The 27,702-nt window shown below is 45.4% G+C and overlaps 1 protein-coding gene across 4 annotated transcripts in view; it reads right to left on the bottom strand.

Annotated features, from left to right (window-relative positions):
* Positions 1 to 237: 237 nt before the first annotated feature.
* The window catches only part of LONRF3 (LON peptidase N-terminal domain and ring finger 3), a 36,793-nt gene continuing 9,328 nt past the window's right edge, over positions 238 to 27,702 (bottom strand). The window contains exons 4-12 of one of the 4 annotated variants that reach the window (XM_079910209.1): positions 26,089 to 26,244; positions 23,837 to 24,098; positions 23,050 to 23,140; positions 15,098 to 15,212; positions 12,792 to 12,913; positions 10,488 to 10,646; positions 9,724 to 9,904; positions 8,560 to 8,709; positions 238 to 5,446 (exon numbers count right to left, since the gene is read on the bottom strand). In XM_079910209.1, the coding sequence (XP_079766335.1) occupies positions 5,291 to 5,446; positions 8,560 to 8,709; positions 9,724 to 9,904; positions 10,488 to 10,646; positions 12,792 to 12,913; positions 15,098 to 15,212; positions 23,050 to 23,140; positions 23,837 to 24,098; positions 26,089 to 26,244 (1,392 nt within the window). In that variant the 3' untranslated portion in view covers positions 238 to 5,290. The remainder of the gene's footprint in view (positions 5,447 to 8,559; positions 8,710 to 9,723; positions 9,905 to 10,487; positions 10,647 to 12,791; positions 12,914 to 15,097; positions 15,213 to 23,049; positions 23,141 to 23,836; positions 24,099 to 26,088; positions 26,245 to 27,702) is intronic. The other 3 variants (XM_079910210.1, XM_079910211.1, XM_079910212.1) reach the window with 3 other exon arrangements.

Here is a 27,702-nt window from a genome sequence, read left to right as displayed (position 1 = left end):
CTGTACCGTAAAGGAGGTGAGATGTTGCTGAAGCTCTCGTGCCACAGTCAGCTCAGTCGACACTGCTCATTGCCCTAGTCAGTTTTACCAATTTTCCTGTCAAAGGGTTCATGCTGTGGGCCTTAGCTTTAGCCTATTGTTGAGAAACCATTTAATTGAAATAAAACGTGTAATTTGCTTTCATGAACATTTTATCATGCCAAAGAAAACAGAGTAGGTAGTGCGCTCTGCTTTAAGCAAACTCAATATATGAATGGATTGACAAATAAAGTAGGGGCAGATTATTAGCAAAAAGGTTCAATATAATTAGTAACAACAAGCTTTTCTGGTGCATTTTTAAACAATTAGTTTAATCAGTTCACACCTGCCTCACTGTCACGTACATAAGAGCTTGCTTTCTGAGTGCAGGTCTATTTCCTTGGAAGATCTCCTGGTCAAATGTATTACAACCAAAAGGAACAAGAACAAAATAGATGTTCTGATCCCTTTCCTTTCTATTCAGCTTCCATCAAAAAGATACTGGGCTTCCCTGGTGGCGCAGTGGTTGAGAGTCCGCCTGCCGATGCAGGGGACACGGGTTCGTGCCCCGGTCCGGGAAGATCCCACATGCCGTAGAGCGGCTGGGCCCGTGAGCCATGGCCGCTGAGCCTGCGCGTCCGGAGCCTGTGCTCCGCAACAGGAGAGGCCACAGCAGTGAGAGGCCCACGTAAAAAAAAAAAAAAAAACAAAAAGCTGAAGTTATTTGGGCAATTCTTGCCCTAAAGTATGGGTAGAGTTGTGTTAGATACAAAGTGAGACAACAGGAAACATTTTTTAATGAACAACAAGCTTTCACAAAGACTGTCTATATCACATTGTTATTACAACATAGATGAGCTGAAACTTCTTTTGTACAGATTTAGAGGAAAGAAGACCCTAAAGAGACATCAAGCATATAGAGGTAGTTGAATAGCAATATGGGAAGAAAAAAAAAGCATTATCTTAATTCCCCTTTCAGCTCATTACAGTGCAAGAGTAAAATGGCTGCTTAACAAACAACTGGAATTACAAACACAAAGACACATTTGCCACTGTTTAAATGGCTTGCTGGATATTTTAATCCTGGCATTACTGAGAACTGCATAAAATGACGGAACTAGTTTATCTAATAAGCTTACGATGCCACATTGAACTATTTGCTCTCCTTTGATTTTGTTGTTGTTTATTATTTTTGCTTTGACTACAGATAAATGTCAAGCAAGTTTTAAAATGATGCATAAGCTACAGTGTTGCTTTGTAAACTTTAAATGGCTACACAGTCACGAAGCAAAAGCTTGAAAATGACACCAGGAACAGAGATTACAGGCACTTCTCTCTCAAGGTTAATTTAGCTCATTTGAAAATACCCATTTGTAAAGGAAAATGTCTTCATTTCACCTCTGGATGTGCATAATCCAGATTATTAAATAGTCGAACAGTGGGAGCTATCATTCTAAGAGGAACCAAACGTGTACATTTTACTTGGCTCCTTTTCCTTCTTTCTGCACTCAGGAAAGGCCACAAATTGCAGCCCATGCAGCTGGCTGCTTCTCAGAACTGTCTTCTATCAAATCAAAACCTCATTCCTCAAGCCCAAGAATGGGCTGAAAATCTGTCCTTTTCCCTTATTTGGGCTGCCTTCTATTTGCATCTCGATTACATATCTCTGCTATGATTCTGCCTTAGGAAACAGAAATGGATGCAAAGTCAACATGTTGGGAACTCAAGGAATGAGTCCCTGAATAAAACTCCCATCTTGGAAATGGGGTTGGTGAGGGGAAACACAGCCCCCAGCGGGTTCCAGTCTATCAACAGTATGCGATCTATTGACAGTAAGAGACTTCTGAGTGCTGTGAACCAGCCTCAGAGCTCCACTGCTCCAACAGCCAGCGACATGGGACTATCTGAGCCCAGTCCGGCTCCACAGGCAGAACTGGAAGGGCCACATGTGCAGTGATTCCATGAGTCCCAGCATGCTGCAGCAGCAAGGGGCTAGAAGCAGTCGGCCTTCAGAAAAGGCAAACTGTTGACACAGTCAGTTCTCTACCCCACTGAGTAAGGAGCAAGCACTCTTTTCTCCAAGTTGTCTACAGAAAATTAGTTTTATCATTTTTCATTTTCTACATTTTGCTGGTTATTAGCTAGCAGCAATAGTACAGTACGAAGCAGAAAGGCATAATGTCTGCTTGGTACCTAATATATATACACACATGTACATATATACACAAACACACTCATATATATATATATATATATACACACACACATCTATATACACACACACACACACACATCTATATACACACACACACACACACACATCTATATACACACACACACACACACACACACACACATACACACACACAGAAAATAACCTACTAGGAAAAGACTAGGTAAATCACAATAAACAGGAAAATTAGCTGAATAAATGGCACTAACTACCAAGGGGGAAGTCTTGTCCTTCTGGCCTAGATTTAACTTTATGTTTTTCCTGTATATACTCTTTATTCCCAAGCTCTGCAGCAAAATCAATTTACAAGCAGTGAAATAGTCATGTCCAATTGATTACCCCATTCAAGTACATATCAAAGAAAGCCAAGGCTTAGCCTTGCACTTTGCCTCCCACCACTACTGAAACAAAAGCTTGCTGTAAAACAGTCCAAATATGTATCCAGGCTACTGAGAGAAAAGTGCAATTCTGCCAAGCTACATTTGCTGGAGTTAGGTCCTCTCTTATCAACGCGAAATATTCTATGATGTGGAATTTTATACATTTTGGAGAGCAGGAAGTGATGAGATGGTTATTCTAATGGAGCTAGAACTTAAGGCTTTCGTTATATCAGAAATTCTAGACCTCCAAACAACACTAATTTTTAGCCCTCTTGAAAGAGGAAAAATTTGCTGGTATGGGATTCTCCCTTATCTCTGACCCTAATTTGTTTTCCAGTCTTTTCATTTTCCCAAACAGACTTGACTCTCAAAGGCATTACATGTAAATATTTCATCAAGTTATGGTCTGAAAATCAGAGGTGTGGATTCCCCCAACCAAGTTTAAAGGAATTGGAAATGGGTATTGTGTGTAAAGGCAGGGTTTTATGCCAATGTAGTCCCCTGATGATATTTGTAACTATGAATAATCTAATCGTAGCTACTATTTGTTGAATGACTCCTACGTGCTAGGCACTATGCTAAGTGATGTATATATATTATCTCATGTAATGTTATAAGAACCCTACATGCAGTATTTATCCCCACCACTTGCTAGTTGACAAACTGGTGCTCAGAAAAAGTGAAATCACAAAAGTAACACATCTAGCAATCCAAGACACTTATGACCCTTTTCTTTCTTGCATTTACACTAGACAGTAGGAAATTACTGTCCTAGGACTGTGTTATGACCACATGGTTGGGCACCAGGTGGGAGAGGGAGCCTTTCATTTCCTCCTACCTGAGCCTTGTAGAGTTTGCTTAGGCAGTAACCACACCTATGCTTCCATTCTTTACCAGCCCAGCTGGGCTCCAAACATCAAACCTGGTAACATAATGTTCTGACAACACGGTGTTCATTAAGAAGGTGCAGAAAAGGTTATTTGGTTTCTGCTTACATGAATCTCTTGTTTGTTGCCTGGATCATCTCATTCTCCCTTTTCTGTTTCTGGCCACAGGTGGTGATGGAAGAAGCCAGACTGATCACCTGAGGCATTAACCTCTAGCGGGAACGGAGTGGATGGGCTGTGTGGGAGTCTCGCACTGCAGCTGTCCAGAGTCACATGGGGGGAGGATAATTTGCGTGAAGGTAGGAACAACACGATTCACTTCTTCGCTGTCCTAATCTTTTCACTCTGTCATTATAACACTCCTGTTTTCAGGTTGTCCTGGCACTAAAGAAATCAAACTGGCACTAAGCAAGCTAAACAAGACCTCACTCTTACCCCCTTTACCACTATTCTTCCCCTGTATTGAAATCTTTGGCCCATCTCAGTGAGGAGGAAAGACCGTGTTTAGATAAAATCATGGATTAATTGCTTCCTTTGAAAAGATTTAAAAGCCAAAAAGATAGTTTGAGGGTTTCTTAAAGGGTTCTACCCTCTTTCCTGGCTTCTTTACACTTTTAATAATGAACCGTCCTTCATCAAGTGTTTGCACACACGCTAGCCAGGCCCTGATCCTCAGAACCCTGAGAAGAGGTGAGGTATGGAGGCTAGCTGGGCATGGCTGTGACACGCCAGACTGAAAACCATTACCTCTGAAGGGTTAAGTATTATCCTGCCTGAAAGTCCCATTACTAACTGCCCTGGGGAGAAATTAAGATGTAATTAGATTGCTGAAATAAATGCCTATAAGAGATTGTAATAGAAGACACTCCTCTAATTCATCTCTTGATTCCAGGAAAATAATTCCTTCATCCTGGCTCTGTATGACACATAGAAAATGGATTACTTTTATTGTACCCTGGCTTATTCCACAACCTATGCCAAATCCCTTAAGTATTTTATATTGTTGGATTCAAACTGAAAGCAAAATAGAATCTGTAAGGATAGATGATCTTGGCATGATTCTGAACTTCCTTTAAGCATCCAATTGGATAGATACAAAAATGGTTCAAGAACTGGGATCAAATGTAGCAAAAACTGTTAAAGCAAAAATTGCACGTTTCTAGTATTGTTACTTCCCCCTAGGTACATGGTAAACCACATCAATAAATAAAGCAGTATTTTTCAGTAATGCACACTTAAATAGTTACAAACATACATGTAGAAAAAAAGGATATGGTAGTGCAGAAAATAAATTATTAATACAGAAGGAAGTATGAACATTACTTTACACAACGCTATATAAAATATGAACCATTTGGAATGACACCTCAAAAGTCAGTGAAATAATGCAGCAACATGATTAGTAACTGGGCATCACATTTCAACCACACAGTCATTCGTCTATGAAAGACAGAAAATTAAAGCAAAATCACTTTAAACTTTGAGAAAATTTTACGTCAAAATCAAAAAAAATTTTTTTTTCTTCTGGGCTCTTAAACAACCTCTGCTGTGCATGTAGTTGTGCAGCATGTCAAGAAGCATCTTAAGAAAGAAAGTTTCAAACAGATCACATTCTTTTGGTCTTTCTACTTAATCTCTTTCTGATCAATAGCATGCTAATGCCTCTGTTTGATGCTTCCTTCTAAGATGTTATTGCAGTTAGGTGTATTTACAAGACGACTCCCCCATGGTGGTGAGGGGAGCGTGGGAGCTCCTTTTCAGCAATCCACTCACTAGTTTTGGTTTCGGGATATAAAGGCCAGGACTCGCCGAATACCGTTCAGTCTATCCTTTAGGGACCTCATGGCTAGGAACGGGAGCTGAGCTCGGCTTTCCAGTGGAAGAACCGCTAATGTCCACCAGCACCAGGCTGGGCCATTGGGGTTGATCTGCAAGAGAAACGCAATGGGTTCGTCTTATTCCTGTGGAGGTGATCCTAGCCTGTAGGCTTCCAAAGTTGCCAGGAAACATCCCAGGTGGAACTGCTTCCGTGTGTGGCAAGGACTGCTAATTACCCCCCATCTCTATTTCCCTTTATCTTAGCTGGGCATACAGCCACCCAGGGGGTGGGGGTGGGAAGGCTACGTTTCTCAGCCTCCCTTGCAGCTAGGTGAGGCCATAAGACAAAGTCCTGGCTAAGGAGATGTAAAAGGCAGTGGTAAGTGTGACTTCTAGGCCATGCTCTGGGAAAGGGGCATGCGCCCTCATTTCCTCTTTGTCTCCCCTTCCCCTAGCTAGAACACAGACATGCTGATGATCAGTCTTCTTCCATCAGGAGGATGAGGGCAACACTCAAAGGGCTTTGTCAGGAAGGAGCCTGGGTCTGAATGATCTCACGGAACAGGGGTGCCCCAGCCCTCCATCTCTATGACTTACACTCTCTATCTAGTTTAAGCTACAGTTATTTTTGGTAGTGATTAAAGCAAACACATCAGTTTCCTAACGAATACACCATACCTTCTAGCCAGTGTGATTTTACAAGCCGAACTATCTACTACAGTCGGCCCTCCACATCCATGGATTCAACCAACTATGGATCAAAACTGGTTGGTTGAATCTGTAGATGTGAAACCTGTAGATGCAGAGGGCTGACTGTACTCATTGCACTACATAATTTTATAGAAGGGATTTTGGTATCCATGGGGCCTCCTAGAACCAAACCCCCATGGATACTGAGAGACAGCTACTCAGCCTCTTCCACCTCTTAGATTCTGTTTAGGCCCTTTGGCCTGATGCATAGAGCATATGGGTCTTCAGTTCTCATGACCCCTTAGGCTTTGCATGTCTCTTACCTCCATTTCCCTGTTTCTGGCTGAAGGCAACAGAGTCCACATATGCCAGCTCACTAAACGGGGCCACGGCTAGCTTCTCCCCTAAAACCAGAGCCTATGATTCACAGCCCCAAAGCACAGCGATCCCACTTTGCAAAAATTCCAATTGGAAAACACAGTCACATAGAAATATATTCCATCCCAGGATTCCTCTAATAAAGAGCTTTCCTATCCTACAGTGATCCTGCACCAAAATTCTGTGTGTCAGCAGCGTCCCAGGTACACGTTGCAGACATTGGTGACTTAATTTCCTACTAAGCCCCGAATGAGCTTTCTGCCCACACCCTTCAGAAGGTTGGCTTTAGGACCGCAGAGAACCACATTCTACACGCGGGATTGTTTGCTTCCAAACTGGTCACCTGATTCTCCCACAACCTTCACTGCCTCTTTGCTTCTCTGTGCCTCTAGCTCCATTTGGATTCTTTCTGTCCCTCGCTGCAGTCTGTAACGTGTTATCCCTCCTATGATGAGTTCTGAATGTTAGATTGCCATATCCTGAACCGTATTTCCCAGGATCATTAACAAAGATGTTTAAGCTGATGTGAACACGTGTGGTGGTTCCTAAGAAACCTCCTGCAGAGGCTTAGAACATTCTTATTAATGGGACCACTGGGGCTACAGCACTGACTCGACCAAACTGGATGGGTTTTATTTTTTCTGCTGCTGCGGCTGCCAAAGCAACAGTCCTAATAAGACGTGAAATGAAACCCAAGATTTCGGCTTTCTGTGTCACTGAGCCCTTATGAATCACACAGTGGCACCTGTGTTTTGTCTTGTGGAAGATGCTGTTACCATTGCTGATCGCTATCTTCTGCCTGACTAGGGGAGAATGCTTTCCAGAAGGTGAAGGGGAACATTCAGCTTGACCATGAGGTTTCTCAGAGCTCTGCCGTAGTCCTGAGTCACAGTGGCCCAGAGCCAGGAGCTGGATCATCTGGAAGCAATGGCCTTTCTCCCTCCAACATTCACGATGCCTTTGAATGGGGGCGGGAGAAGGAGCCACCTCTGCGGCCCGGAGAAACCAAGACACTGCAGCGCATTAGGGAACAGACTGGTGTTTTACAGCGTCGGAATGCAAGAGGAAGAAGGGACTTTAGAGACCTCGTTGTCTACCTCCCTCATTTCAGAGATGGGCGGAAAAGTCAGAAAGGGGAAAGGACTTAGCCGAGGTCACACAGCTAGAGAGGTAAGGAGGACCAGTTTTTTGGCATGGAAGTCAGAATATACATATTCTATTTTACTATTGTGATAAAGTCAGGAATGAGTACAGGGAAAGAATCAAGGAAGTTATGGAGGCGATTATGCAGGAACCAGGTCAGAATGTGGAAAGGTGATGGGGGGAAAATATTTGACTAGGATATCTCCAGCCTTGTCCTAGAGAGAGTATTCCCTGACGTACACCAGGCAAACAAAGCTTGGTGAAACTTAACTATCTCCACTTTCCTGGAGAGCTCCAGATCTGCAGCTTGATCTCTCAAATGGACCTGTCCCTCCGGGAAATAGACTGATCCAGTAGAATCTAATGAACTCTTTTCTAGTATAACTCAGCCAAGGGTAAATTTAAGGATTGGGTCAGTTGTCTCAGGAAAACTTGTTCATCCCTGATGAGGACAATGGCAGGGGTCTGGACCTGCAGGGCTAAGCGTGGAGGGACCTGGGGGTGAAGGGTTTCTGTGATCCTGCAGTTGGAAGCCTGTAAGGCGGCTGGCCCTAGCTCCTCACTCCTTGCTCCTGCAGCAATCAGGGAGAGAGTTATGAAGCCTCCAGGAAGTGGCAGCCTTTGGTCTCAGCTCCCTAGGTACCCTTCTCTTAAGCCTGGCCTTTTGTGAATCCTGTCACCCTAACACATCATCATGGTGGGAATCTGGACTCACAATTAAAGGTTCTTCTGTTGATGGTGCCTGTGTTCCCATCCTCTCACTTAACTAATCTCTTAAAACCTATCTTGGATCCAAGTTCCTACTGCTTTACTTTAGCTCCTCCAGTTCTGATGTGGGGTCCTTTTGTTCTTACCCATGATGCCTACTGCCCAGCCGAACAAGACCGATTCGGATCCATCTTCCTCTCTACGCTAAATTTGCTGGGTGGAAACCACACACGCATCTAATCACAAACCCCAGGCTCTCTCATCTGGAGGGGGTGACTGATTACAAAGAGACATTTTTATATACCTGGGGATCAGCATCTTTCTCTGGCATTGGACCAAAATGATTGAGTATCCGATTCTTCAGAGATGATTTGAGTGAATGAAACCATGACGACGCTTGCTCATAGACACAGTTATGTAATCCCATGAGCTCAGCACAATCCTCTCCTTGAACCTGAAAGTATCAAAGTGGAAGTGAAGCATTCTGTACCTTCTCCCTCATGCCTAGAGCCCCTTTCGACACCTGCCTATCTGAGCATCCAGCCTGTCATCCTACGGGAAGACTCCCGCTTCTGGCTTTCTCCTGTGTAGCGTGTGAAAGGCTCCTCAGCCAGAGGATGGACTGTGTGTAAGTATTGCTGAGGGTGGAGGACAGAGAAAGGTTCAGCTGGGTAAATGAGCTGAAACAGCCAGACATATAGAAAACCAGTGATGCTAACTGGCCTGAGTGGAGGTGTGCTGTTAAACTAGGTTGTGCTTGTTCACGCCTCTCTCCTTTTCATTGTTTAAACATCTGCTTTCCCACTGCTCCCCGGGAAGAGAGGGAGCAGTGTCTGTGTCTCTGTATGTAACTTTATCTTCCATGTCAAATACATTTATTCGTTGAGCAAATGTTTATTAATCTTGTACTATGTAGTGAATGTAAATATAAACACTTATGGGATTATTTACCTCTTCTTCTACCCGTTAGTTCAGAAAACCAAGGATTAACTGGACATGTCATCTTTCTGCCTTATGGGATGATGGATTATTGGGAAGGGCTCTTGGCCAGGCTGCACAGTTAAAAATAGACATGTGCATGTGAATCTACAATTATCTCAAAAGAAAAAGGTTTCAGATATAAATAAAGCAAAAAATAAAATACATATGTATAGATCCAGCTCCAGATCTTGGTATCCCTGGCAGAGACCTAACTCCTATGCTGAATGGGCCCCAGGGTTGGCCTGGCTTGGCATCTCTTATGCATGAATATAAATCAGCAACTAAGCGGGGAAAGCCCAGACAAGGGGCGCAGTCACTGCCATTCCACAATCGAACAGCAGCCTGGCAGCATTCAGTGTGGCAGCAGCAAATCGGTGAGAAATCCCAAGGCCCCCATCCATGCCCAGAAATCCTTCTGCAATCATCTTGGTCTGCCAGGCTACGGGGCTAGCTTGGCTTCAGGATTCGTGGCACTGACCACCCTCACCTTTTGGTCTTCAATGTATTCGATGTCAGCTGTGTTGTAACCATCCCGCTGGCCCTGATGGAGGACCTTGAAGCGTCTCTTGCCTATGCTGTCGACCACTGAGCGGCCGTCAGCAAAGAACTGAACATTTCTGATCTCTAGGATGCAGCCATATTCCGCAAACCTGTTTATGGGGAATGGACTCAAGAAAGTAAATTCTTGATGAGCTGTTTCCCTGGCCTGCGCACCTCCCCCCATTTTTATAACCCCATGTTGGGCCTTGAGGGACTTCTGCCTTCTTGCCTGTCCCAGGGTCTATAGCTGCAATAACACCACAGGCAGTGCCTGTATGAGAAAAAATTTTAACGTGTAACTGCTACCATTTATTGTACTGTGCTCATATGTGCACTATTAACTCACCAATCCTCCCAACAAACCCAACGAGGTAGGCACTATTATTGTACCCACTTTACAGATAAGGAAACTGAGTCACCGAAGGTTCAGTAACTGGCCCGAAGTCAAACTTGCTCCAAGGATGGAGCCAGAATATGAACCCAGGCAGTTTGACTCCAGGGACCACACTCTTATAAAACACGTTTTAGACTATATACCACCTGTTTAACAAAAGGTTGATCCTGGGGTTCCTTTAAACAGGCAGCCTCTCACACGGTAAACTAGGGGCCAGAGGGATCCTGATCCTTACAAATGCTCCTGGGAGGGCCCCAAAGTAAAACAAAAAACCCTTTCCACCCAACCTCCCTTTACTTGCATAGCTCCTCACTTACCTTTTGACAGGATCTCCAAGGCACATGCCAAACTGTCGTGTGCCTGTCTCAATGCATCTACGAATCATCAGACGGTAACAAGGCTCAAAGATGTGCAGGGGACAAGGAACCGTGGGATATGCCATGGTACACACGAAAATAGGCACGTTCTTATTTAAGCTGTCAGGAAGAGCAAAGGACATGCATCTCACAGCGTTGAAGCAGAACACAGAAAGGCTGGTCAAATTTCACCATGTGGTTCCCCCGCAGGAAGGCAAGGAGACATCAGGTTGAGACTGATAAAAAATACTAAAATGCATCTGGCGCTGTGGGCTGAATCCCATTATCCGGTGCACAGGTTAGCCTAAGGGCTACGATTAAAACTGACATTCTACACATTCTAATTTGGGTAATGAAGTTCTCTAGTACCTTAACATTGTCGGTGATAGTTATACCTCATATTATTCTTTCTTTCTTTCATGCTCTCCACTCCAAACAATCTCTCCAGGTGTCTTGCTGGCAGTATGGGGAAGGGTGGTAAAAGTGGACCCAGCTCTCCAGAGGAATGGTGGGAAAATCTCTGCAAGACCCCCGTGAACATCTCACATATTTGCAAAGCCCCCAGAGGATCTGCATGGCAGGCCCAGCTGGGAGGAGGAGGGAGCAGTGGAGAGGCAAGAGTAATCTAGCCCAGTGATGTTCAAACACTCCTGTGTGTGCATCAGAATCACCGGAGGCCCTTAAACGCAGACAACAGGCCACTGCACCCCCCCAGAGACACTAGTGCAGTAGCTCTGAAATCGACATCTACGAGTCTGCCTCTCAACATGTGCCCACGAAGACTCAGACACATGGCCTGATGGGGAACCACCAATCGGGCCAGCTCCTCCTGGATCACTGTTATTTTATTTGTCTAGTAAATCCAACAGGGACATCTGAACATAAACTTACCAATAGATATATAAGATCATTTGCCCAAATCTCAAAAGGATTAAATTTAGGATTCCTTTTAAGAGAAATCCACCTAGTATATTCCAGTGTTTGTCAATCAGACATTAAATGGTATTTGAGAAGAGGGCCCAGAGAGACTCAAGGTGAACTTAAGAATCAGAAATAAAGATAAAGATGCCTTGAGTAGATCTAATATGTTAATGAGCAAAGAACGATTTCATTTCTGGCTCCCCAGCACAGCGTGTTATTCAAAGTGAGAGGCACAAACGAACTGGTGGCAGTTTAGAAATGTTCTCTACAGGGTGAGCATAAATCCAGAACAGCTTTTGCCATCGGGAACTTTGCCCCCAGAATGCTGTGAGAATCCCACCAGGGATGGGGAGATGGGGGGTCAGCAGTATGAGAGACAGAAATCAGTGATTTCCTTCCTGCTTTTTCTGCTAGGTGAGTTGTTCTTCCGGCCAGGCAGAGAGCTTGGAGCCTCACTTCTTTCTCCACCCCTACTCTCTACCTCTCACAATACCTGTGATGGAAGAGGAAGCATAATAACAAGCAGCATTCTTACTATTGCTTTTAGTAAGTGCTTACTATGCACTAGCTCATTTGATCTTCATAACAAATCCAAGTCTGTTATTATCCCCAAGTTACAGATGAGGAGACTGAGGCCCAGAGACGTTAAGTGACTTGCCTAGGGTCATGAAGTATACTCACTTTGTGGCAAAACTGCATCATAAGCCCAGGTCTGGCTGATATCAAAGTTCTTAACCTCATAGAACCTCCTTATGTACCTGAAAACCGTCTTCTGGATACAGCTGACCCTTGAACAACACGGGGGTTGGGGCGCCAACCCTCTGCCCAGTTGAAAATCAGCATATGACTTAGAGTCGCCCTCGGTATCCGAAGTTCCTCTGTATCCGCGGTTCTGCATTCGTGGATTCAACCAACCACGGATCGGATAGTGTAGGACTATAATATTTACTACTGAAAAAAACCCACGTATAAGTGGAACCGCGCAGTTCAAATCCATGTTGTTTAAGGGTCAACTGCACTTCATTAAGCCCCCCTGATTAAATTATTCCAATAATTTGGTATCCGTGATACCCAGTTACTAGTGCCAATATGTGACCTGGTCAGTGGTTCGGCTTAGGTTTCTTCAGTGGGTGCTGGTAAATGAACAACTCGCTTTCTGAGGATGGAGCGGGTAAGCCCTTGTTACAGCATTTGCCAATTTCTGTGGTGTTAAATACTCTCACTGTGGCCAATTTCAAGCTACCAACATGGTATCACTAAATGAGGAGTTAGGAGGGAATGTACACTTTCAGTTCTATGACCTGGTATGAGTGAAACTGAAAACAGCAATGTGCGTATGCATACTTAGAAAGTTCTTCCATTTCCTCTTCATAAAGCCTTCTTCGTTCCTTGAGTTCTTCTGGCAGGAATTTAGCTATTAGCTCTTCCATTATGACATTTTTACTGTATTTTCTTGATGCCAAGCACTATACGGGGAACAAGGCAATTAGATATTATGCAGTCAACAGAAAAACACAAACCACTTCTGATGTAATCAGTAGAACAGTTAAATGTCCCACATACTGGAGTAATTTAGACCCAGCTGATACTATCATAATGTATATATTCTCTGGAGGTTAGAGTTTAGCTTAAAAAAACCCCACATGCAATGAATTACTTTTATAATTAGAAAAATTATTTTAAAAAGGGGAAAAGACCTGCAATGGAGTTTTAAAAATGTCATAGCTTTCCTACAACGCTGAAATTGATTGAGATCATGTTCTTGTCAAAAAAGGGAGAAAATCCTTTCCTTTCCTTTTTCTGATTATTGCGTTTATAAGCTCCCAGAAATGGTCTCCATCTGGGATATGCTGAAAGTCCGTGGTCAAAAGGTTCAGGGAACTAAAAAGCAACTTTCAATTATTGATCCTTTCCTGCTGTGCCCCACCCCCAACCCCACCCCAGTGCTTGGGCTTCGGGATATTTCAAGTCTATATATTATACATAGTTTTTTCTCCTCTAACTTTAGTTTTAAAAAGAAAAGCTATACTGGTGATTTCATTTGCCTATTTTTTTTATTATACCGTCTAGGTATCACTGGATTTGTGTTATAAACCCTGATTTCATAACCTAACTCGGGCTCAGTTGTCAATCGTCACTATTACTCTCCTCCCAAACACCCCTAGTCCGTGCATATCCAGGGATCTGCAAGGAGTGGGTGTTTGTGTGAACCAGGCAATGGGAAAGAAAACATCTGCAGAGAACTGCTGGCTATGGAAACCAGCCACACAGACCCAGCAGGGGGAGCTCCTGAGTACAAAACGGCAGGCTTCAGACATTTTTTCCTTTCCCAGTACGGGCTACGTCTGCCTATTCCGCAGTGAACGTGATCGGAATAAGATATTTCTCTCTCTGGAAATGGTGCAAGTGTGACCCTGTGCGAAGACACAGAGATAGATGGGAATATCTTCTAGCCCCTAAGTCCAGGACCTCACAGCCTCTGCCTCCACGATGCCTTCTCAGCCACTGCCATTGCCTGGCTGCAGAAAAACCGGCTGCTTTGACCAGTCCCAGTCTTTGGGGAAAAGCAATGACTCAGGAGGTAGCCTCCCCAAGAGGGAGGTGACTCCTCCGCTGATGCTGAAACAAAAACCCAGTAAAGGTACATACTAAAATTTTAACGGTAGATTTTCCTTCTTTCTGTTAATCTGAATGCTGTAGTGTTGCCACAACACCAATGTATTATTGAAGTATAAGGACCATGGGCTTCTCACCTACAATCAGGACAGCAAGCACCACCTCTTCACCTAGGCCAGATATGACACTGACCCTGCCCGGCAGCCCAATACACAGCCTCAGGGCTATCCTGGATGATTATTGCACTCCCTTCCCTTAATTTAAATGTTGGGGTGTTGGGAAAGCTTGACACATGACTCCTCTGGATCTACATTCACCTAGAGGTAGCCTTGCATCATCTCCAACCTCTCCTCAGGGATGACAGGGGTCAAGGAACATTTATACTGATTGTAAAATATGGTACACAAGTCCCTGGGGTGGGGGGACAAGACGGATGCCCACATCTGCTTGTGCTATAGAAAATTACAGCAAGTCCATTTGAAAGACAAAGGTGGCAGTTTGGGTGATTCATTTTAGAGAATCTGGAAGCCCCAGAGATTTTCCAGCAGACAAATGTCTGCTAATAAGTACAGTGGCAGCTGAGGAGTGGGGCAAGGACCACAATGAAGGTCTGTGAGGTTTTCCTGGGGACCTGGGAGTGATCTCTTCAAACCACAGAATAAACATTGATGATAAGGGGACATCGGAGCTCATCTGGTCCAAGCCCAGGGAGGACAAAAGATTCACCCAACATGATAGTGAATCAGGTGCCATGATGGGATTAGAACAAGAATCCATGTTTATCATCATTTTGATACTTTTGTTTCCAACACAAATTAATTTCACTACTGACAGTTCATAAAAAGCTAGATGTTGCCTCATTTCCCTGGAGGACTTTGTGGAGAGGGGAGGGGTGGCTCTAAGACAGGAGAAATAAATGGTCTGAGGGGGTGTTTTGCTCTAGCACAGTGCAGTGGCTTGGGATCCAATAGGATGCTGTCTTCGTACCCAATTCCCAATAAGCTAACCCAATCAAGAAAGAAAGAACGTTTTACCTGCGAAAGACCATCTTTGCACAGTGGGCACTTCGCATTGTGATCTAGGCATCTTTCAAGGCATTTTAAGCAAAAGGTGTGTCCACAAGGTGTTGTGACTGGCTCATAGAATAATCTGAAATTTAGGAATCAGAAGGCAAGAAAACTGCAATCAGACCAAACATGAAAGACAGAGCTATTCAATGTTCAGGTGTTATAGTATTATTTGGGAAATTCTATGTGCGGGGGTGGTTCTTTTTCCTTTTTTTTAAAAAAAAAACCCCTGCTGTTGTTGCAGTTCAGAAAAGCATTTGCTTTTTATTTCTGAGCTGGATTTAAATGCATTAAATTGTGCATTTATTAAAATTTAGGACATAGCTAGATCATTTTGTAACATTAGTTCTAGTCAGTCTCTTCCAGGGCATCCACACTTTTTTCCCTGTCAGGTCCTAGAGAAATGAAGATGAATGCCCAGGGTGTCTTGAATAGCTTCCATTCTAAAATACTCAGCCAACCTGTTCACCTGAATATATGTAAACACATAGATAAACAAACACACACTCCCATATTTAAGTACTTTATATCATATTACACTGGAAAAAGACTAGGCTTATTTGCTAACCTTGATTCCATTTTTCACCTAAGCAATGTTTACAGCCTGAAGGATCTCAAAATTGCACCTGTAACAAACGTAACTGCCTTTTATGTGGATGGATCATTTTCCTAGGGACAACAGACTAATATTATTAATGTGCTTACTGATGGATAGACAGACAGACACATACATATATACATGTGTATGTATACACATACTTTAATTAGATCCTATTTTAATTGTTTTGCAGGAGCTGTCTATTTTTTCAAAGCAATCTGAGGATCTCTTAAAAAGCGGTTCTGTACATTCAGAGATTCATGGATTTATTTTGCTTAAAGAAAGGCTCACCTGCAGCAGGACCACTGGATGGGGGCAGCTGAAGATGATGCTTCAGAAGCGGAGCTCGCACTCACCAAGAGGACAGAGAGAAGGGAAAGACGCCTGACCAGCCTATTTTGACCTCACAAGAGTGTTCAGTTGAGAGGAAGAGGCTGCAGGCTGCGCAGCCCCCTCGTGTGGCCAGGAGGTGCACCAGCAGCCTGGCCCGCACAGCCAGGCTGAACAGAGGAATCAGAGCGTCAGAGCTGAAAAGTACTTGAGAAAAAAATCGAACCCGCCAATCAGAATGAAACTGAGATCCAGAGGGGATGAAGTGGTTGATCTAAGAGTACACAGCCAACTGTTGGCAGATGACATGGAAAAAGAAAAGGTACACGACTTCCCCTTCCAGTAGTGTGCCTTTTCTGTTAGAACAGTGATTCTCAACCCCTGCTGTGTGTGAGCACCACCTGTGTTGCTTTTTCTTTGAATAGCTTTATAGATGTATTATTGACACAGAGGTATAGACTGCACATACTTTAAGCGCACAGCTTGAGAAGTTCTGACACACGTACACACCTACGGGGCCACCTCCACAACCAAGATAATGAACATGCTTGTCACCCCCAAGTGTCTCCTTGTGCCCCTGAGTAAACCCTCCCTCTTGCTCCTCCCCAGACCACCGCCCTCCCACCATCACCTGGGGAACTTAAAAAAACTACAGAGGCCCAGGATCTCACCTACAGAGATGCAGATCAGTTGGTCCAGGGTAAGGGCCAGGCATCAGGATTTGTCGAGCTCCTGGGGTGGTTTTAATGTGTAGCCAGGGTTGGGAATCACTGTATTATACAATCCTACTAACCTCTGAGTAGGCGAATCTACTCTATTGGTCTCCAAACCTAATTATCAGAGTCCCAGGTGGAACTTTGAAAACGCAGACGTGGCAAAGTCTCACTGGATAAAGTTTACAATTCAGGAGGTCAAGGGGAGGAGCAGAGATTTGATATTTTTAACAAGCCAATGAAGGTCTGGGCTAGGAGAGAGATTTTTCATATATTTACTGTTTTCTACTTTTTAAATGTTATCAACCTGTTTAAAAAGCAGTTAATTTGTTTAACCGAGTTAATAAATTTTAGTTACTAAATTGGTCAAAAAGTAAAATTAATTTTCAGAAAACCTCTTTGATGAAGGTCTTAACCAGTGTACTGAGGCAAGGAGAAAAAAAGTTTGAGGACTTAAAAGGGGAAAACCAAATCTGCTGTTATTCACAAATGGTATGATGATGGACTTAGAAAATCTAAAAGAATCTATAGAATGATTATTAGAATTAATAAGAATTGATAGAATTAGCAAAGAAGCTAGAGAAACACACACACACACACACACACACACCATTCAACTGTAGCTCTATATACCAGCAACAAGCATGAGAGAATACATTTTTGAAAAGGTGACATTTACAATTGCTTTTGAAAATTGAGTGCCCGGGAATAAATCTAACAAAAGTTCATGAGACGTCTATTGAAAGAAACTGTAAACATTTCATTGAAAGAAAGTAAAGAAGACCTAACTGAGTCCCAATAAAAACCCCAATGGGTTATTTTACTTGTTTGTTTGTTTTTGTGGAACTTGGCAAGTTGATTTCTCAACTTTATAAGGCAAGGCAAAGGGCCAAGAAGAGCTGAGACACTTTTGAATAGCAGCGATGTAGGAGGACACGCTCTACCAGACATCAGAACTTACTATATAGTGATTAAAACAGAGTAAGACTAGCACAAGGACAAATAGATCCGTGGAATAGAAAAGAAAACCCAGAAATAGACCGAGACCCAGATTCTTGATTTATGACAAGTGTGGCGCTTCAAAGCAGAGGGAGGATTTTCAATACATAAATAGCATTCTCAATAACGCTATCTGGGATAGTTGGCTATCCACAGGCGGCAAAGAAGTTGGACTGCCTCTCACACCATACACAAAAAGCAATTCCACGTGGGCTGTAAAAATAAATGTGAAGGGCAAACAGTACAGCTTTTAGAAGACAAGATAGAACATCTTTCTGACCTCAGGGGGGGAAAAAGATTTCTTAAACAGGACACACACACGAGAAAGCTAACTGTAAATGAAAAGCGTGATCATTGTTACCGCATTAAACTTAAGAACTTGTTAGCGCGTCGAAAGGGGCCATTAAGAGAGCAAGAAGGCAAGCCAGAGCGGGAGAAGATATCTGCAGCACACGTGACTAACAAAGGACTTATATGTAGAACATACATAGAGCTCCTACAAGTCAGTAAGAAAAAGAGAGATAACCCAATCAAAACTGGGCAAAGAGTTATATACGCACCAGCAGACATAAAAACTGTTCATAGTAACGCTGTCCATAATAGCCCTAAACTAGAAACAACCCAAATATCCATCCAGAATATAACTGATTTTGGTCGATTCATACAATGGGACACTATACACTAATGAAAATGAACAAACTTCACCTACATGTAATAACATGGATAAATCTTCATCCTGAGGAAAAGAAGCCACAGAAAAAGAATCCATTCTGGATAATTCAACTTATATGAAGTTTTTTTAAAAATAGGAAAAACGAAATTACACAGTTTAGAGATACATACAAAGGTGTCAAGTTAGTGGTTTCAGTGTCGGGGGGGGTGTCATGCTTTGGAAGGGGCACACGGGCAGCTTCTGGAGTCCTGGCAATGTTTTATTTCTTGGGCTGAGAGGGGTTCCATGAGTATCCTCTTTACAATATTTTGTTAAGAGAATATATTCATATTTTTACATACTTTCCCACTGTGTCTATTTCACAATTTAAAGTGTTTTTCAAAATTGAGATTTGCAGGCTGATTTTGGGAACTACTGCTGTGATCTAACTCCTAGAAGCAGCCAAAGCAGATGATCTCATTTCCTCAGTAATTTGAGACCTATGAATCCGAATGCTTTTTATACATTACTTGACGACGCTAATGATGAAGACTGACTGATGAATCTGTATCTGCAAAACGATTTTTCTTGAGAATTTCAAGCCTTTTGTTCATTGCAGAATGTAATCCACATACAAATAATAATGATATAGCTGGCCAATTAATTGCAACAAATACTGACAATTAATGAGCAGACGAATGAAACAGACACAGAAGGATACAGCAACTCTTAGCAAGAGCTATGATTAAAATGCTCCTGATCTCAGTGGTCACAAACAAGAATGCTGCCACAGATGCTGCGTGATTATTGCTTTGAAATAATTCAAGGTTCAGATGCTTAGAATAGATCATCTTTCAATACTCAACCCACTTCTATATTCAGGCTGACTGAGTAAAGTGACTGGGGACAGATGGAATATATTTCTCTCGCTATCCTGGATGTGTACAATACTGTTTTTCATATAAATTAACTTTATACAGTCACAGGCAATAATTGGACTAGCTCCATTTTACTATTGAGGAAATTAGGACTCAGACAAGTTAAAGAACTTGTGCAAGGTCACACAGCTAGCTAATAAGTATCAGGGCTTGGGATTCTAAGTCACATGTGAGTCACAAGCCCATCTTCCTTCTCCACTACATGACACAGCCACGACTGTTGTGTTCATCTATATCTAGAACACACACCATCCGTGTATATGTAGGTGCACACACTCACACACACACCCTTTCCTCTCTCCCTCTGTCTCTCTCCCTTCCTTCTCCCCACTGCCAGAGAGAGAGAAACTCTCTCTATGTAGACAGAGCTAGAAATAGATATATACTCAAATCCCTCTCCCTTTTATTTACCAGTTTAGGTAATGATTTCGGAAAACACTTCAGGGGGGCATTTATAAATCAGAGTAGGGCCAGATTTTCTCACAAGAGAGCATTTTACATTGTCACAGTGATGGAGTAAACAATAGTAATAATAAATGCTTTCAGTTAGATGTCAGCCCGGATAAGATGTTTGGCCTGTCTGGAAATAGCTATCTTTTCCCACCAGTTACATCCTTGTATTGTGCTCTTTTGCTGCTATCAAATGAGAGCAAAGAGGGAATCAGGAGGAGGGAGGGGGCAGGGGGAGAGAGAGAGAGAGAGAGAGAGAACTGAGCAGCTAAAACTAGGTTAAATATAAAGCTTTTCATTTCAATTGACAAAGAGGTCACTGGGCCATTAGGTAACTGGTTCAAATATCAAACATTCTTGCTCCACATCTCAAAATATCCTTGTCACCCCAAAAGTCCTGCTCCACAGCAGCCCCAGAGGTGGCCCCCAGGGCTAGGATATCTGGAGCAGGTAAATCCCAAGGGAGGATCTGCACTCACTGAAGACTGAGGGGCAGAGAGTGACTTCCCTCAGCACAGCTCTCCCCGTCCAGCAAGGGATCCAGCAAGGGAAACTCGGAATGGAGACTGGAAAGTTTCTCATTAGCTCACCCTCCAACTGCTGCTCCATTCACTCGCTCCACCATTCTCCCTGAGGAATTTATAAGCCCCTCGGGACTTTCCCTCTAGAATCAGAACAAATAAATTCACACTCTAACTTGTCTTCTACCAATGCAGCACCACGGCCACTGGATTTCATTCTAGAAACCTGCACAGGAGGTACAAATGTCTATAGTTTCATGACTCGGCAGATTGTTTGAAAATATCTACCCTTAAACCCTCTCCACCAAAGACACATGAGGGTCATAACGGAACGTAATTAATAATCCTAATAACAATTTAAAAAAGAAAAGCACTGAAGAGAGGTAGAAACAGGAGCTTTTCCAAGACTGCAATAATTCCAGCTAAAGCATATATTTGAAATGGCCTCTGTCGATATGTGATTTCTGACTTGGAGACAAGCCCTGTTGGAAGGGGAACTACATGCTTTTGAACTAGTTGTAAGAGCCTTGCGATCAGAAACGTTCTCTAGACCTGGCAGGCTTCTTTTCACCTTAAAGCAGCTAGAGTCCCACCCACCCCACCCCCGGCCCCGGTAACTTACCAGCCCATACAATAACTTCTCCAGGCAAAGATGGGTTTTTGCTTTGAAGTCTCATTTAGAACAGAGGGGCAGGATAAGGGAAATAATGGCTTTTAAACTCAGAGCGAGCCAACTAGAAGGGGGTCTTATCCTCTTGGTGTTTATTTCTTGGACCAAATTTCTAACCCTTCTCTGAAGCTCCCTGTTGAGATCAGGGACAAACAAGATGAAAGGGAGAAAAGCAGAGGAAAGGGAACAAAAGAACTTCAACCTCAGGATTCTTAGCCCTCAGGGAAAACACAAACAGGATGAGTCTGCGTGTTTGATTCTGCGTCCCCGGGATGCCGGGAGGAGTGTTAAGGAGGATAAGTACACCAAAGACCCAGGCTTTCTGAGTGAGCTGAATCAAGTCTATCAAAGTCTGACATCTGAAGGACCACGGCTCACATTGCGGGCTGAGAGCCACAAAGGCGTTATTACCTGTGGAGGCCCATTTGTCTGCTATGTTGCTGTGAGGGGGAGGGGGAACTGGTTATACAGCCCATCCTACCCTCGCCCACTCCACCTAAACTCAGACAGTATACGGCAGGCTTGCTGCTACCTTCTTTATCGAGTCTGTCTGAGCTTATGAGCAAATCTGACAACTCTAATTTTTTTGAGAGAGAGAAAAAGTATGTGTTCGGGTAATGGCCACCTTACTCATTTTTCTTCAGAGGACAAGAAAAGTCATTCCGAGTATGCCTGGGATTGATACGGAAGGCATATGTGCTTGTAAAGGGCAAGAAGACCTCTGAGGAGCCTCCGCTGGCTGGATCCATCTGTGTGGTGGACCGAAAGATTTTTCCTGACCTCTCTTCTCTTGGTTCAACCATCTTAACAACTTTTGTGCAAATATCTCAGCCTCCTTTTAAAGCTCTTTTGGGGGAATAAGGCGCACTTGAGAATCTACTGAAAGCTGTGGACCTCGTCCTGGAAAACTCACACACACGCACACAGACACACACACACACACACACTTTTACATGTAACTGCAGGGAATTCTTAGATCTATTAGAATCCATAGATAGAACCCCCTCAGGGGTCCATGGACCTAAAGTTAAAGAACCTCTGGTCTAGGAAAAAAAGTTAACATTTATTGAGTACTTACTATATGTCAAGCACTATTCTAAGTGTCTTAAATAGATTTTCTCAGTCATAACAAGCCCATAGAGCAGGTACTACTGTTCTCTATTTTATTCATGAGAAAACAGTGGCAGAGAAAGTCACTTGCTCCAGGTCAAACAGCCAGTAAGTGGCAGAGCCTCGGTTGAAACCCAGGCACCCTGGCTTTGGAGCAGCTCCTCTTAGCCACAAAGCCACAGCTGTGAAATGAAACAAGTGGAAGTCATTTCTTTGCACAGACCACTGCTGTAGCAGTTTCCTTTTTGTGTATGTTGGAGGGTGGGCAGGCATGTGGATAATTTGTGTGTCCAGAGGTCTGAGAAAGTAGAGATGACGTGGCAGTGGGTGGAGGAGAGACGCTTGGCCGAGTGGTACATGCCTACTACTGACTACTGTGCAGGGCACAGAACAAAAACTAATCAGGCCCTCTCTTGGCTTCCAAGGAATAGGCCTGTGGTGCTGACACTGGCCCTTGAGCTTTGAGACCTTGATCAAGTAGCCAGTTGAGATTAGTTCCAGGGTCACAAACTTAAACGCCTACAAGGCACCCGGAAAGCAAAGCAAATGCGAGAGGAAGGCTGGTGTAAGGCAGTGGCCATGGGAGGGGGGCCGTGACCAACTGGAGTGCGTGTCCTGTCTCAAAACATTCACTTTTCACAAGCCCCCAAATCCCGTGAAGGCCGAACAAAAGACATCCAGCCTGTGTGCCATCAGTCTGTGACCTCTGAGTAGACCGTTTCCTTTCCACTCTCTAGGTATTTCCAAGTCAGGAGTGCGGGGAATGCATTCTGTAAGCAAGGGACACAAGCTAGCCCGTGTGACAGTTAACGGCGTGATTTCCATTTTGTTAGAACCACGCTTTTCCGTGCTAACCAACCAAGCAGTAGTTCACTAGCAGACAAGTCCTGACACCAGAGGGGAAGAACACTCAGGCAGTGACAGTACACATCACATACCTCATACAGAGGGAGCATTCAAGGTCAGAGGCGTCAAAAGATGCGAGTGGAACACTGAGAGCAGGTTTGGCCCCCGGAGCAGCGGGAGGATCTGTGGTTTAGAGAGCAGAAGTCAGAGCTGAACCAACCTCGGTTTCACAAACAGCACTTCTGAGGCAAAAGAACCCAATTATTTTTTCAGCCTGCCACTCTCACCACCTCCCAGAGAATTGATTTAGTGGCCACGTGAGCCACTGAGAATGAGGTACCCTGAAACAGGCGCTCACGGGCTTCCAACAGTCCCATAAAGAGACGCGCAAGTCAGGGACCGTCCGGAGCCCTGGGGGCTTCCTTCAAATGCAACAGGCGCCTCACTCAACAAGCGGCGGCGGCAGCAACTCCGCGGACTGAGCCAGGCCTTCAGAGCTGACACTGAATCTTGGCACTGCCAGCGCTCTGGGAAAGGTATCAAGCTGCGGCTGCCGCTTCTCAGATGCCTGCCTACGGGAACACGACTGGGAAGGAGCGGAGTGAGGCCTGATCGCGCTGCCCTTGTCCTACGTTCCCGGAATGGGGATGGGGGTAGCCAGAGGCTGGCCTGGAAGGAGGTGACACCACCGAGGGCATGAGATGTCACTACTGGATGCCGTGCTCTCACAGAAGCCCCACAGGCACCCTGGAGGCGGCAGAGCTGAGAGCTGGGCCCCGTGCAGAGGCGCGGAGCCCTCCCGTGGAGGGTGAGGGACCTCCGCATAGTGGTGAGCCGGGCCCTCCTCCGAGCCGCTTGCCCCCCGGGGAGAGTCCGCACCTGCCTTAGACGCTTTCCTAGGCACCTCGGGGTCTTGGGGCTCGAGTTGGCCGCGCTTCCTTTTCTTCCCCTGGCATTTGCCGGTCTTGCTGGAGGCAGCCTGGGGAGAGGCAGCGGCCCCCTCCTCCTCCGCTCCATCCTGGTCTTCGGGGCCGTCTTGCTGCCTGTCCCCTTGCACCGGCACGAGGTTCACCGGGCTGCCTCTGTGCCCCCCGGCTGCTGCCGTCTCCTGACCAGAACAATGTGGGCGCTCCAGCGTTTCCTGGAAAGGAAGAGCCGAACATCAGGATCTCCTCATGACCAACGTCGTCCTCTGATACTTCTCCCCAGGGGCACAATGAGAAGATACCGCACAGTGTTGATCATCTAGAGGACGTGTAGCTTAACTGATGGGCGGTCACAGGGCACAGGCAGGCCCAGCTGGGGCGGAGCGGAGGAACCTCTGTCCGAGGCGAGGACAGAAGGGCGTGCGGGGAGAGAGTCTTTGGGCCGCGCTGAAGGGGGTGATGGCAAGTGCAGTGCCAGGCCCCGCTCCCCTCCAAATCAGTCCCCAGTCACTACCTGGGGGAAACCAAGGCATGCAGTGCAGCCAGGGTACATCCAGCCACTCAGTACTTCCTCTCACCCTCACTGCCATTCCGGGCCCTCCTCGAGCCCCACACCCAACTCCCAAAGAACTTTCGGGAAGGCTCTGGCACAGGTGTGTTCACAGGCCTGCCGAGTGCCCTCATGCTCCAGAGCTATGTGTTATACTGGTCAAACTAGGGACAAATTAGTCTTTTCACTAGATTTGGGGTGAGAAGTCTGAAAAAGAGACAAGATCATTTGGCAAAACGATCCATAATGTCTCTAGCCTTTTAAAGAATTTTTGTCCAGGAGAAGGACCTAGGAAAAAACAAATCCAATGACAAGGTGTTTATGCAGGTTTACCTAGAGAACCCCTCTCTACTCCACATCCACAGCACATGGGTCAAAACGCTCACGCTGTTTTCTCCCCTCCAACTCCAACCAAAAAAATTGGTAGATAGATGAAAAATGGGCAGTGCACAGCTGGGAGAAAATGATGAGGTACGGAGAAAAAGGATGTGGGTTTTCTGAGTCCCTAACCTGGGGAGTTCAGGGGTTTTTTCAGCACTGTGGCACTGCCGCATCCTTTCCATGAGCCCCAGGCATAGTCTACACGGTACACCGCTTTGCAAGGCAAAGTCTGGGTGGAAACCCAATCCCTGCTCCCCAGCTGGCTCACATGGGAAAGCCAGGGGTGCTACTTTTCATTTCAGATTGAGCTGCCATTAGAAGTCACCCCAGGGACTTTGGTTCAGTGTTAGGGCTCTCAATCCTGTAATAATGATCTCAAACACGTATTGAGATGCACTAGGGGTGCTTTGATTTCAGGAGATACTCTAAGTTCTGCCCCCCCACCCTTTTTTGAGTCAGGTACACCTGCATTTTATTCATTCTCCAGAGCGGGGAAAGAAGTCAGGGAGATGTAAGATTCTCACCTGTCAGAGAATCCAAGAAGCCACAGAGACCCCAGGGCTCACATACAGGGGAGGAACACGGATAACAGATGGTGGGCAGGCAGAGGTCCCGAGGTGCCTAGACCTTCAGAGCTCAACTCTGCCTTCACGTCTGCCCTTCTGAGCCCCAGCCTCTGCCCACTTGCCCTCTGCTGGGAAAGCTAGGGCCTGGAGACCATCGTTTTCAAAGACTCAAATATCTGCGACTTCCTAGGTCGCTTCCCTCTCCCCCGCTCCAAATATGTATTGGAAGTCTACTTACGTGTAAGACACGGTGCAGGAATATGAAATTACCTCCCCTTGGGGATCAAATGGAGTTGTCTTTGCACAAGGAACTTAGCTGGGAGCAGCTTGCACAAACAAAAAGCAGGAAAGGAGGGGCTGTCAGGCCCTCTTCCCAGGCTCCGCCCCTAAGCTGATAAAGCCACCCCGACTGAAGGGCTCCAGGGGAAGTGGGCCAGATCCTTTCTAGTTCTGTCAACTCTCTCTTTCAGCTGGATCCGACCAAGAACTGAAAACTGAACGTAATAAATCATCAACCCCGGGCCCCCGCCTAAAATCCAATTTCATCTTTAGGAAATAGCCTTCTAGCGAAGAACGCAGCCATGAGCGACTCCATTTCTTCTTTCTCGGGAACCGAATGAGGTAGGAGAGTGAGGGCTCACTCCCCATGTTTGCCCACAAAACAGCCGAACGAAGAGTCACGAGCGAGCTGGGTGAGTGGAGTTTTACCTGTGACAACTTTGGTAGATTATGGCTGGTGCCTTCAGTAGCCAATGACTCTACGTGTTCCTTTAATCTAGGGTGAGGTGCCAACAGCTTCAGGATATCGGGAGAATGTTCCTGAGAAGCCCCCGGGAATGATGGTGAAAAGAAACTAAGGAGAAGCTGTGACATAAAACAGAAGACTTCACTACTTAAGTTTCTACAGGTGCTTGGGTGAAGGGTCGGGGGAGGAAGGGGCAAAGGGCACAGCTTGCGGGGCCAAACTCCAGGGAGGAAGCCTTGGACCACAGACCCCGACACAGTGGGGTAGGGGTCCTCACTTCAGCGCATCGGAATTGCCTGGGAGCTTAGGGAAAGTCCAGGTTCTAAGTTCCCATGCCCGGCTCCCCCAGGTCTGAAGTGTGGCCCGAGAATCTGGATTTTGAAAAGGCACTACAGATGCCTTTGTCACCCTAGCCAGAGGTACAAACCACCACTCCACTGCTGCCATTCCATAGAAATATCTGCAGGGGGATTTCAAAACCTACCTAGGAGGAAAGAGGCAGAGGTGAAGACGGGAGAGAAACATCAGCTGGGGGACCTGGAGTCGTGTCGGCGACACCCCCATGGGTAGAAGGTGACAAATGTCATCGAGGTTCCTCGCTACTTCTTCCCACCCTGCCCATTTTGCTCCCTCCTCCATCAGCCCCGGACCATGAATCCCTTCAGCAGTGAAATGTCCGGAAAAGCAGAACCCAACCTTCCTTCCTCTTCTCCTAGTCTCTCCTCCTCGTTTCTGGCCTTCACTTTCCAGAGAATATCAGGTATCTTCCAGGACCGGGGGCAGGCCGGTTCCAGTCTATGGCTGGCTTCCTTTGCAATTGATAAGCTGGGGGCAGTGGTGCGGGGGCAGGTAGAAGACCCAGAAGGGACTGCGAGACAAAGATGTGCGGGCGCGCGGACGCTGCGCCATCGGCTGCCCACATCCTTGTTTCAGTTCTCCCCTGTGAAAGCGCCAGTCATCAGCATACATACGTATCTATCATGTGTAACACAACACAGGAAGGCAGGTCACTCACTTCTAAAACATATTCACAAGTTTGCCACTGAGACCCACTAAAGGGCGCTCCACCCTTTGTTCTGGGTAATAGGGTATTAACTCATCAGGAGAATCTGACCGAAACTCTGACCAAACTCTCTCTGGTTTGACTTGCTCTTTTGCTGGGCCCCAGCAGTTCCTTCATGATGTTCCTTCTGATGCCAGCACTTTCCACATAGCCAAGCCCTGCTCGTCCCTCAAGGCTCAGCTCCAGCACTACCTTCCCCTACTCCCCCAGCCTCCCTGATCTCTCCTGTCCTTCCGTGTTCTCGACTGCACCATAAGATAGCACCTTACACTACACAGTCTTGTGTTAGCCTCAAATTGCATTGCAGATGTAAGTCTGGTCACCTTCTGGAGGGCACGTGACAGATGTCCAATAAATACTCATCACACTGGATGGAACTGAATTAAGACACTAGCCATTCCAGGGCCCAGGGAGAGGCCTAGGGTTCAGACCCAAAGTCTTCAGACAGATGCCTCTATCTCCTCCCAGCTAGGAGTTGGTAAAGGAGTGAGGTGGGGAGGTACTCACAGTGACC

This window comes from Stenella coeruleoalba (genome assembly GCF_951394435.1).
Source record: "Stenella coeruleoalba genome assembly, chromosome: X".
NCBI lineage: Eukaryota > Metazoa > Chordata > Mammalia > Artiodactyla > Delphinidae > Stenella > Stenella coeruleoalba.
Note: the sequence above shows the minus strand (reverse complement) of the source record. Positions and strands in the feature narration are given on the sequence as shown.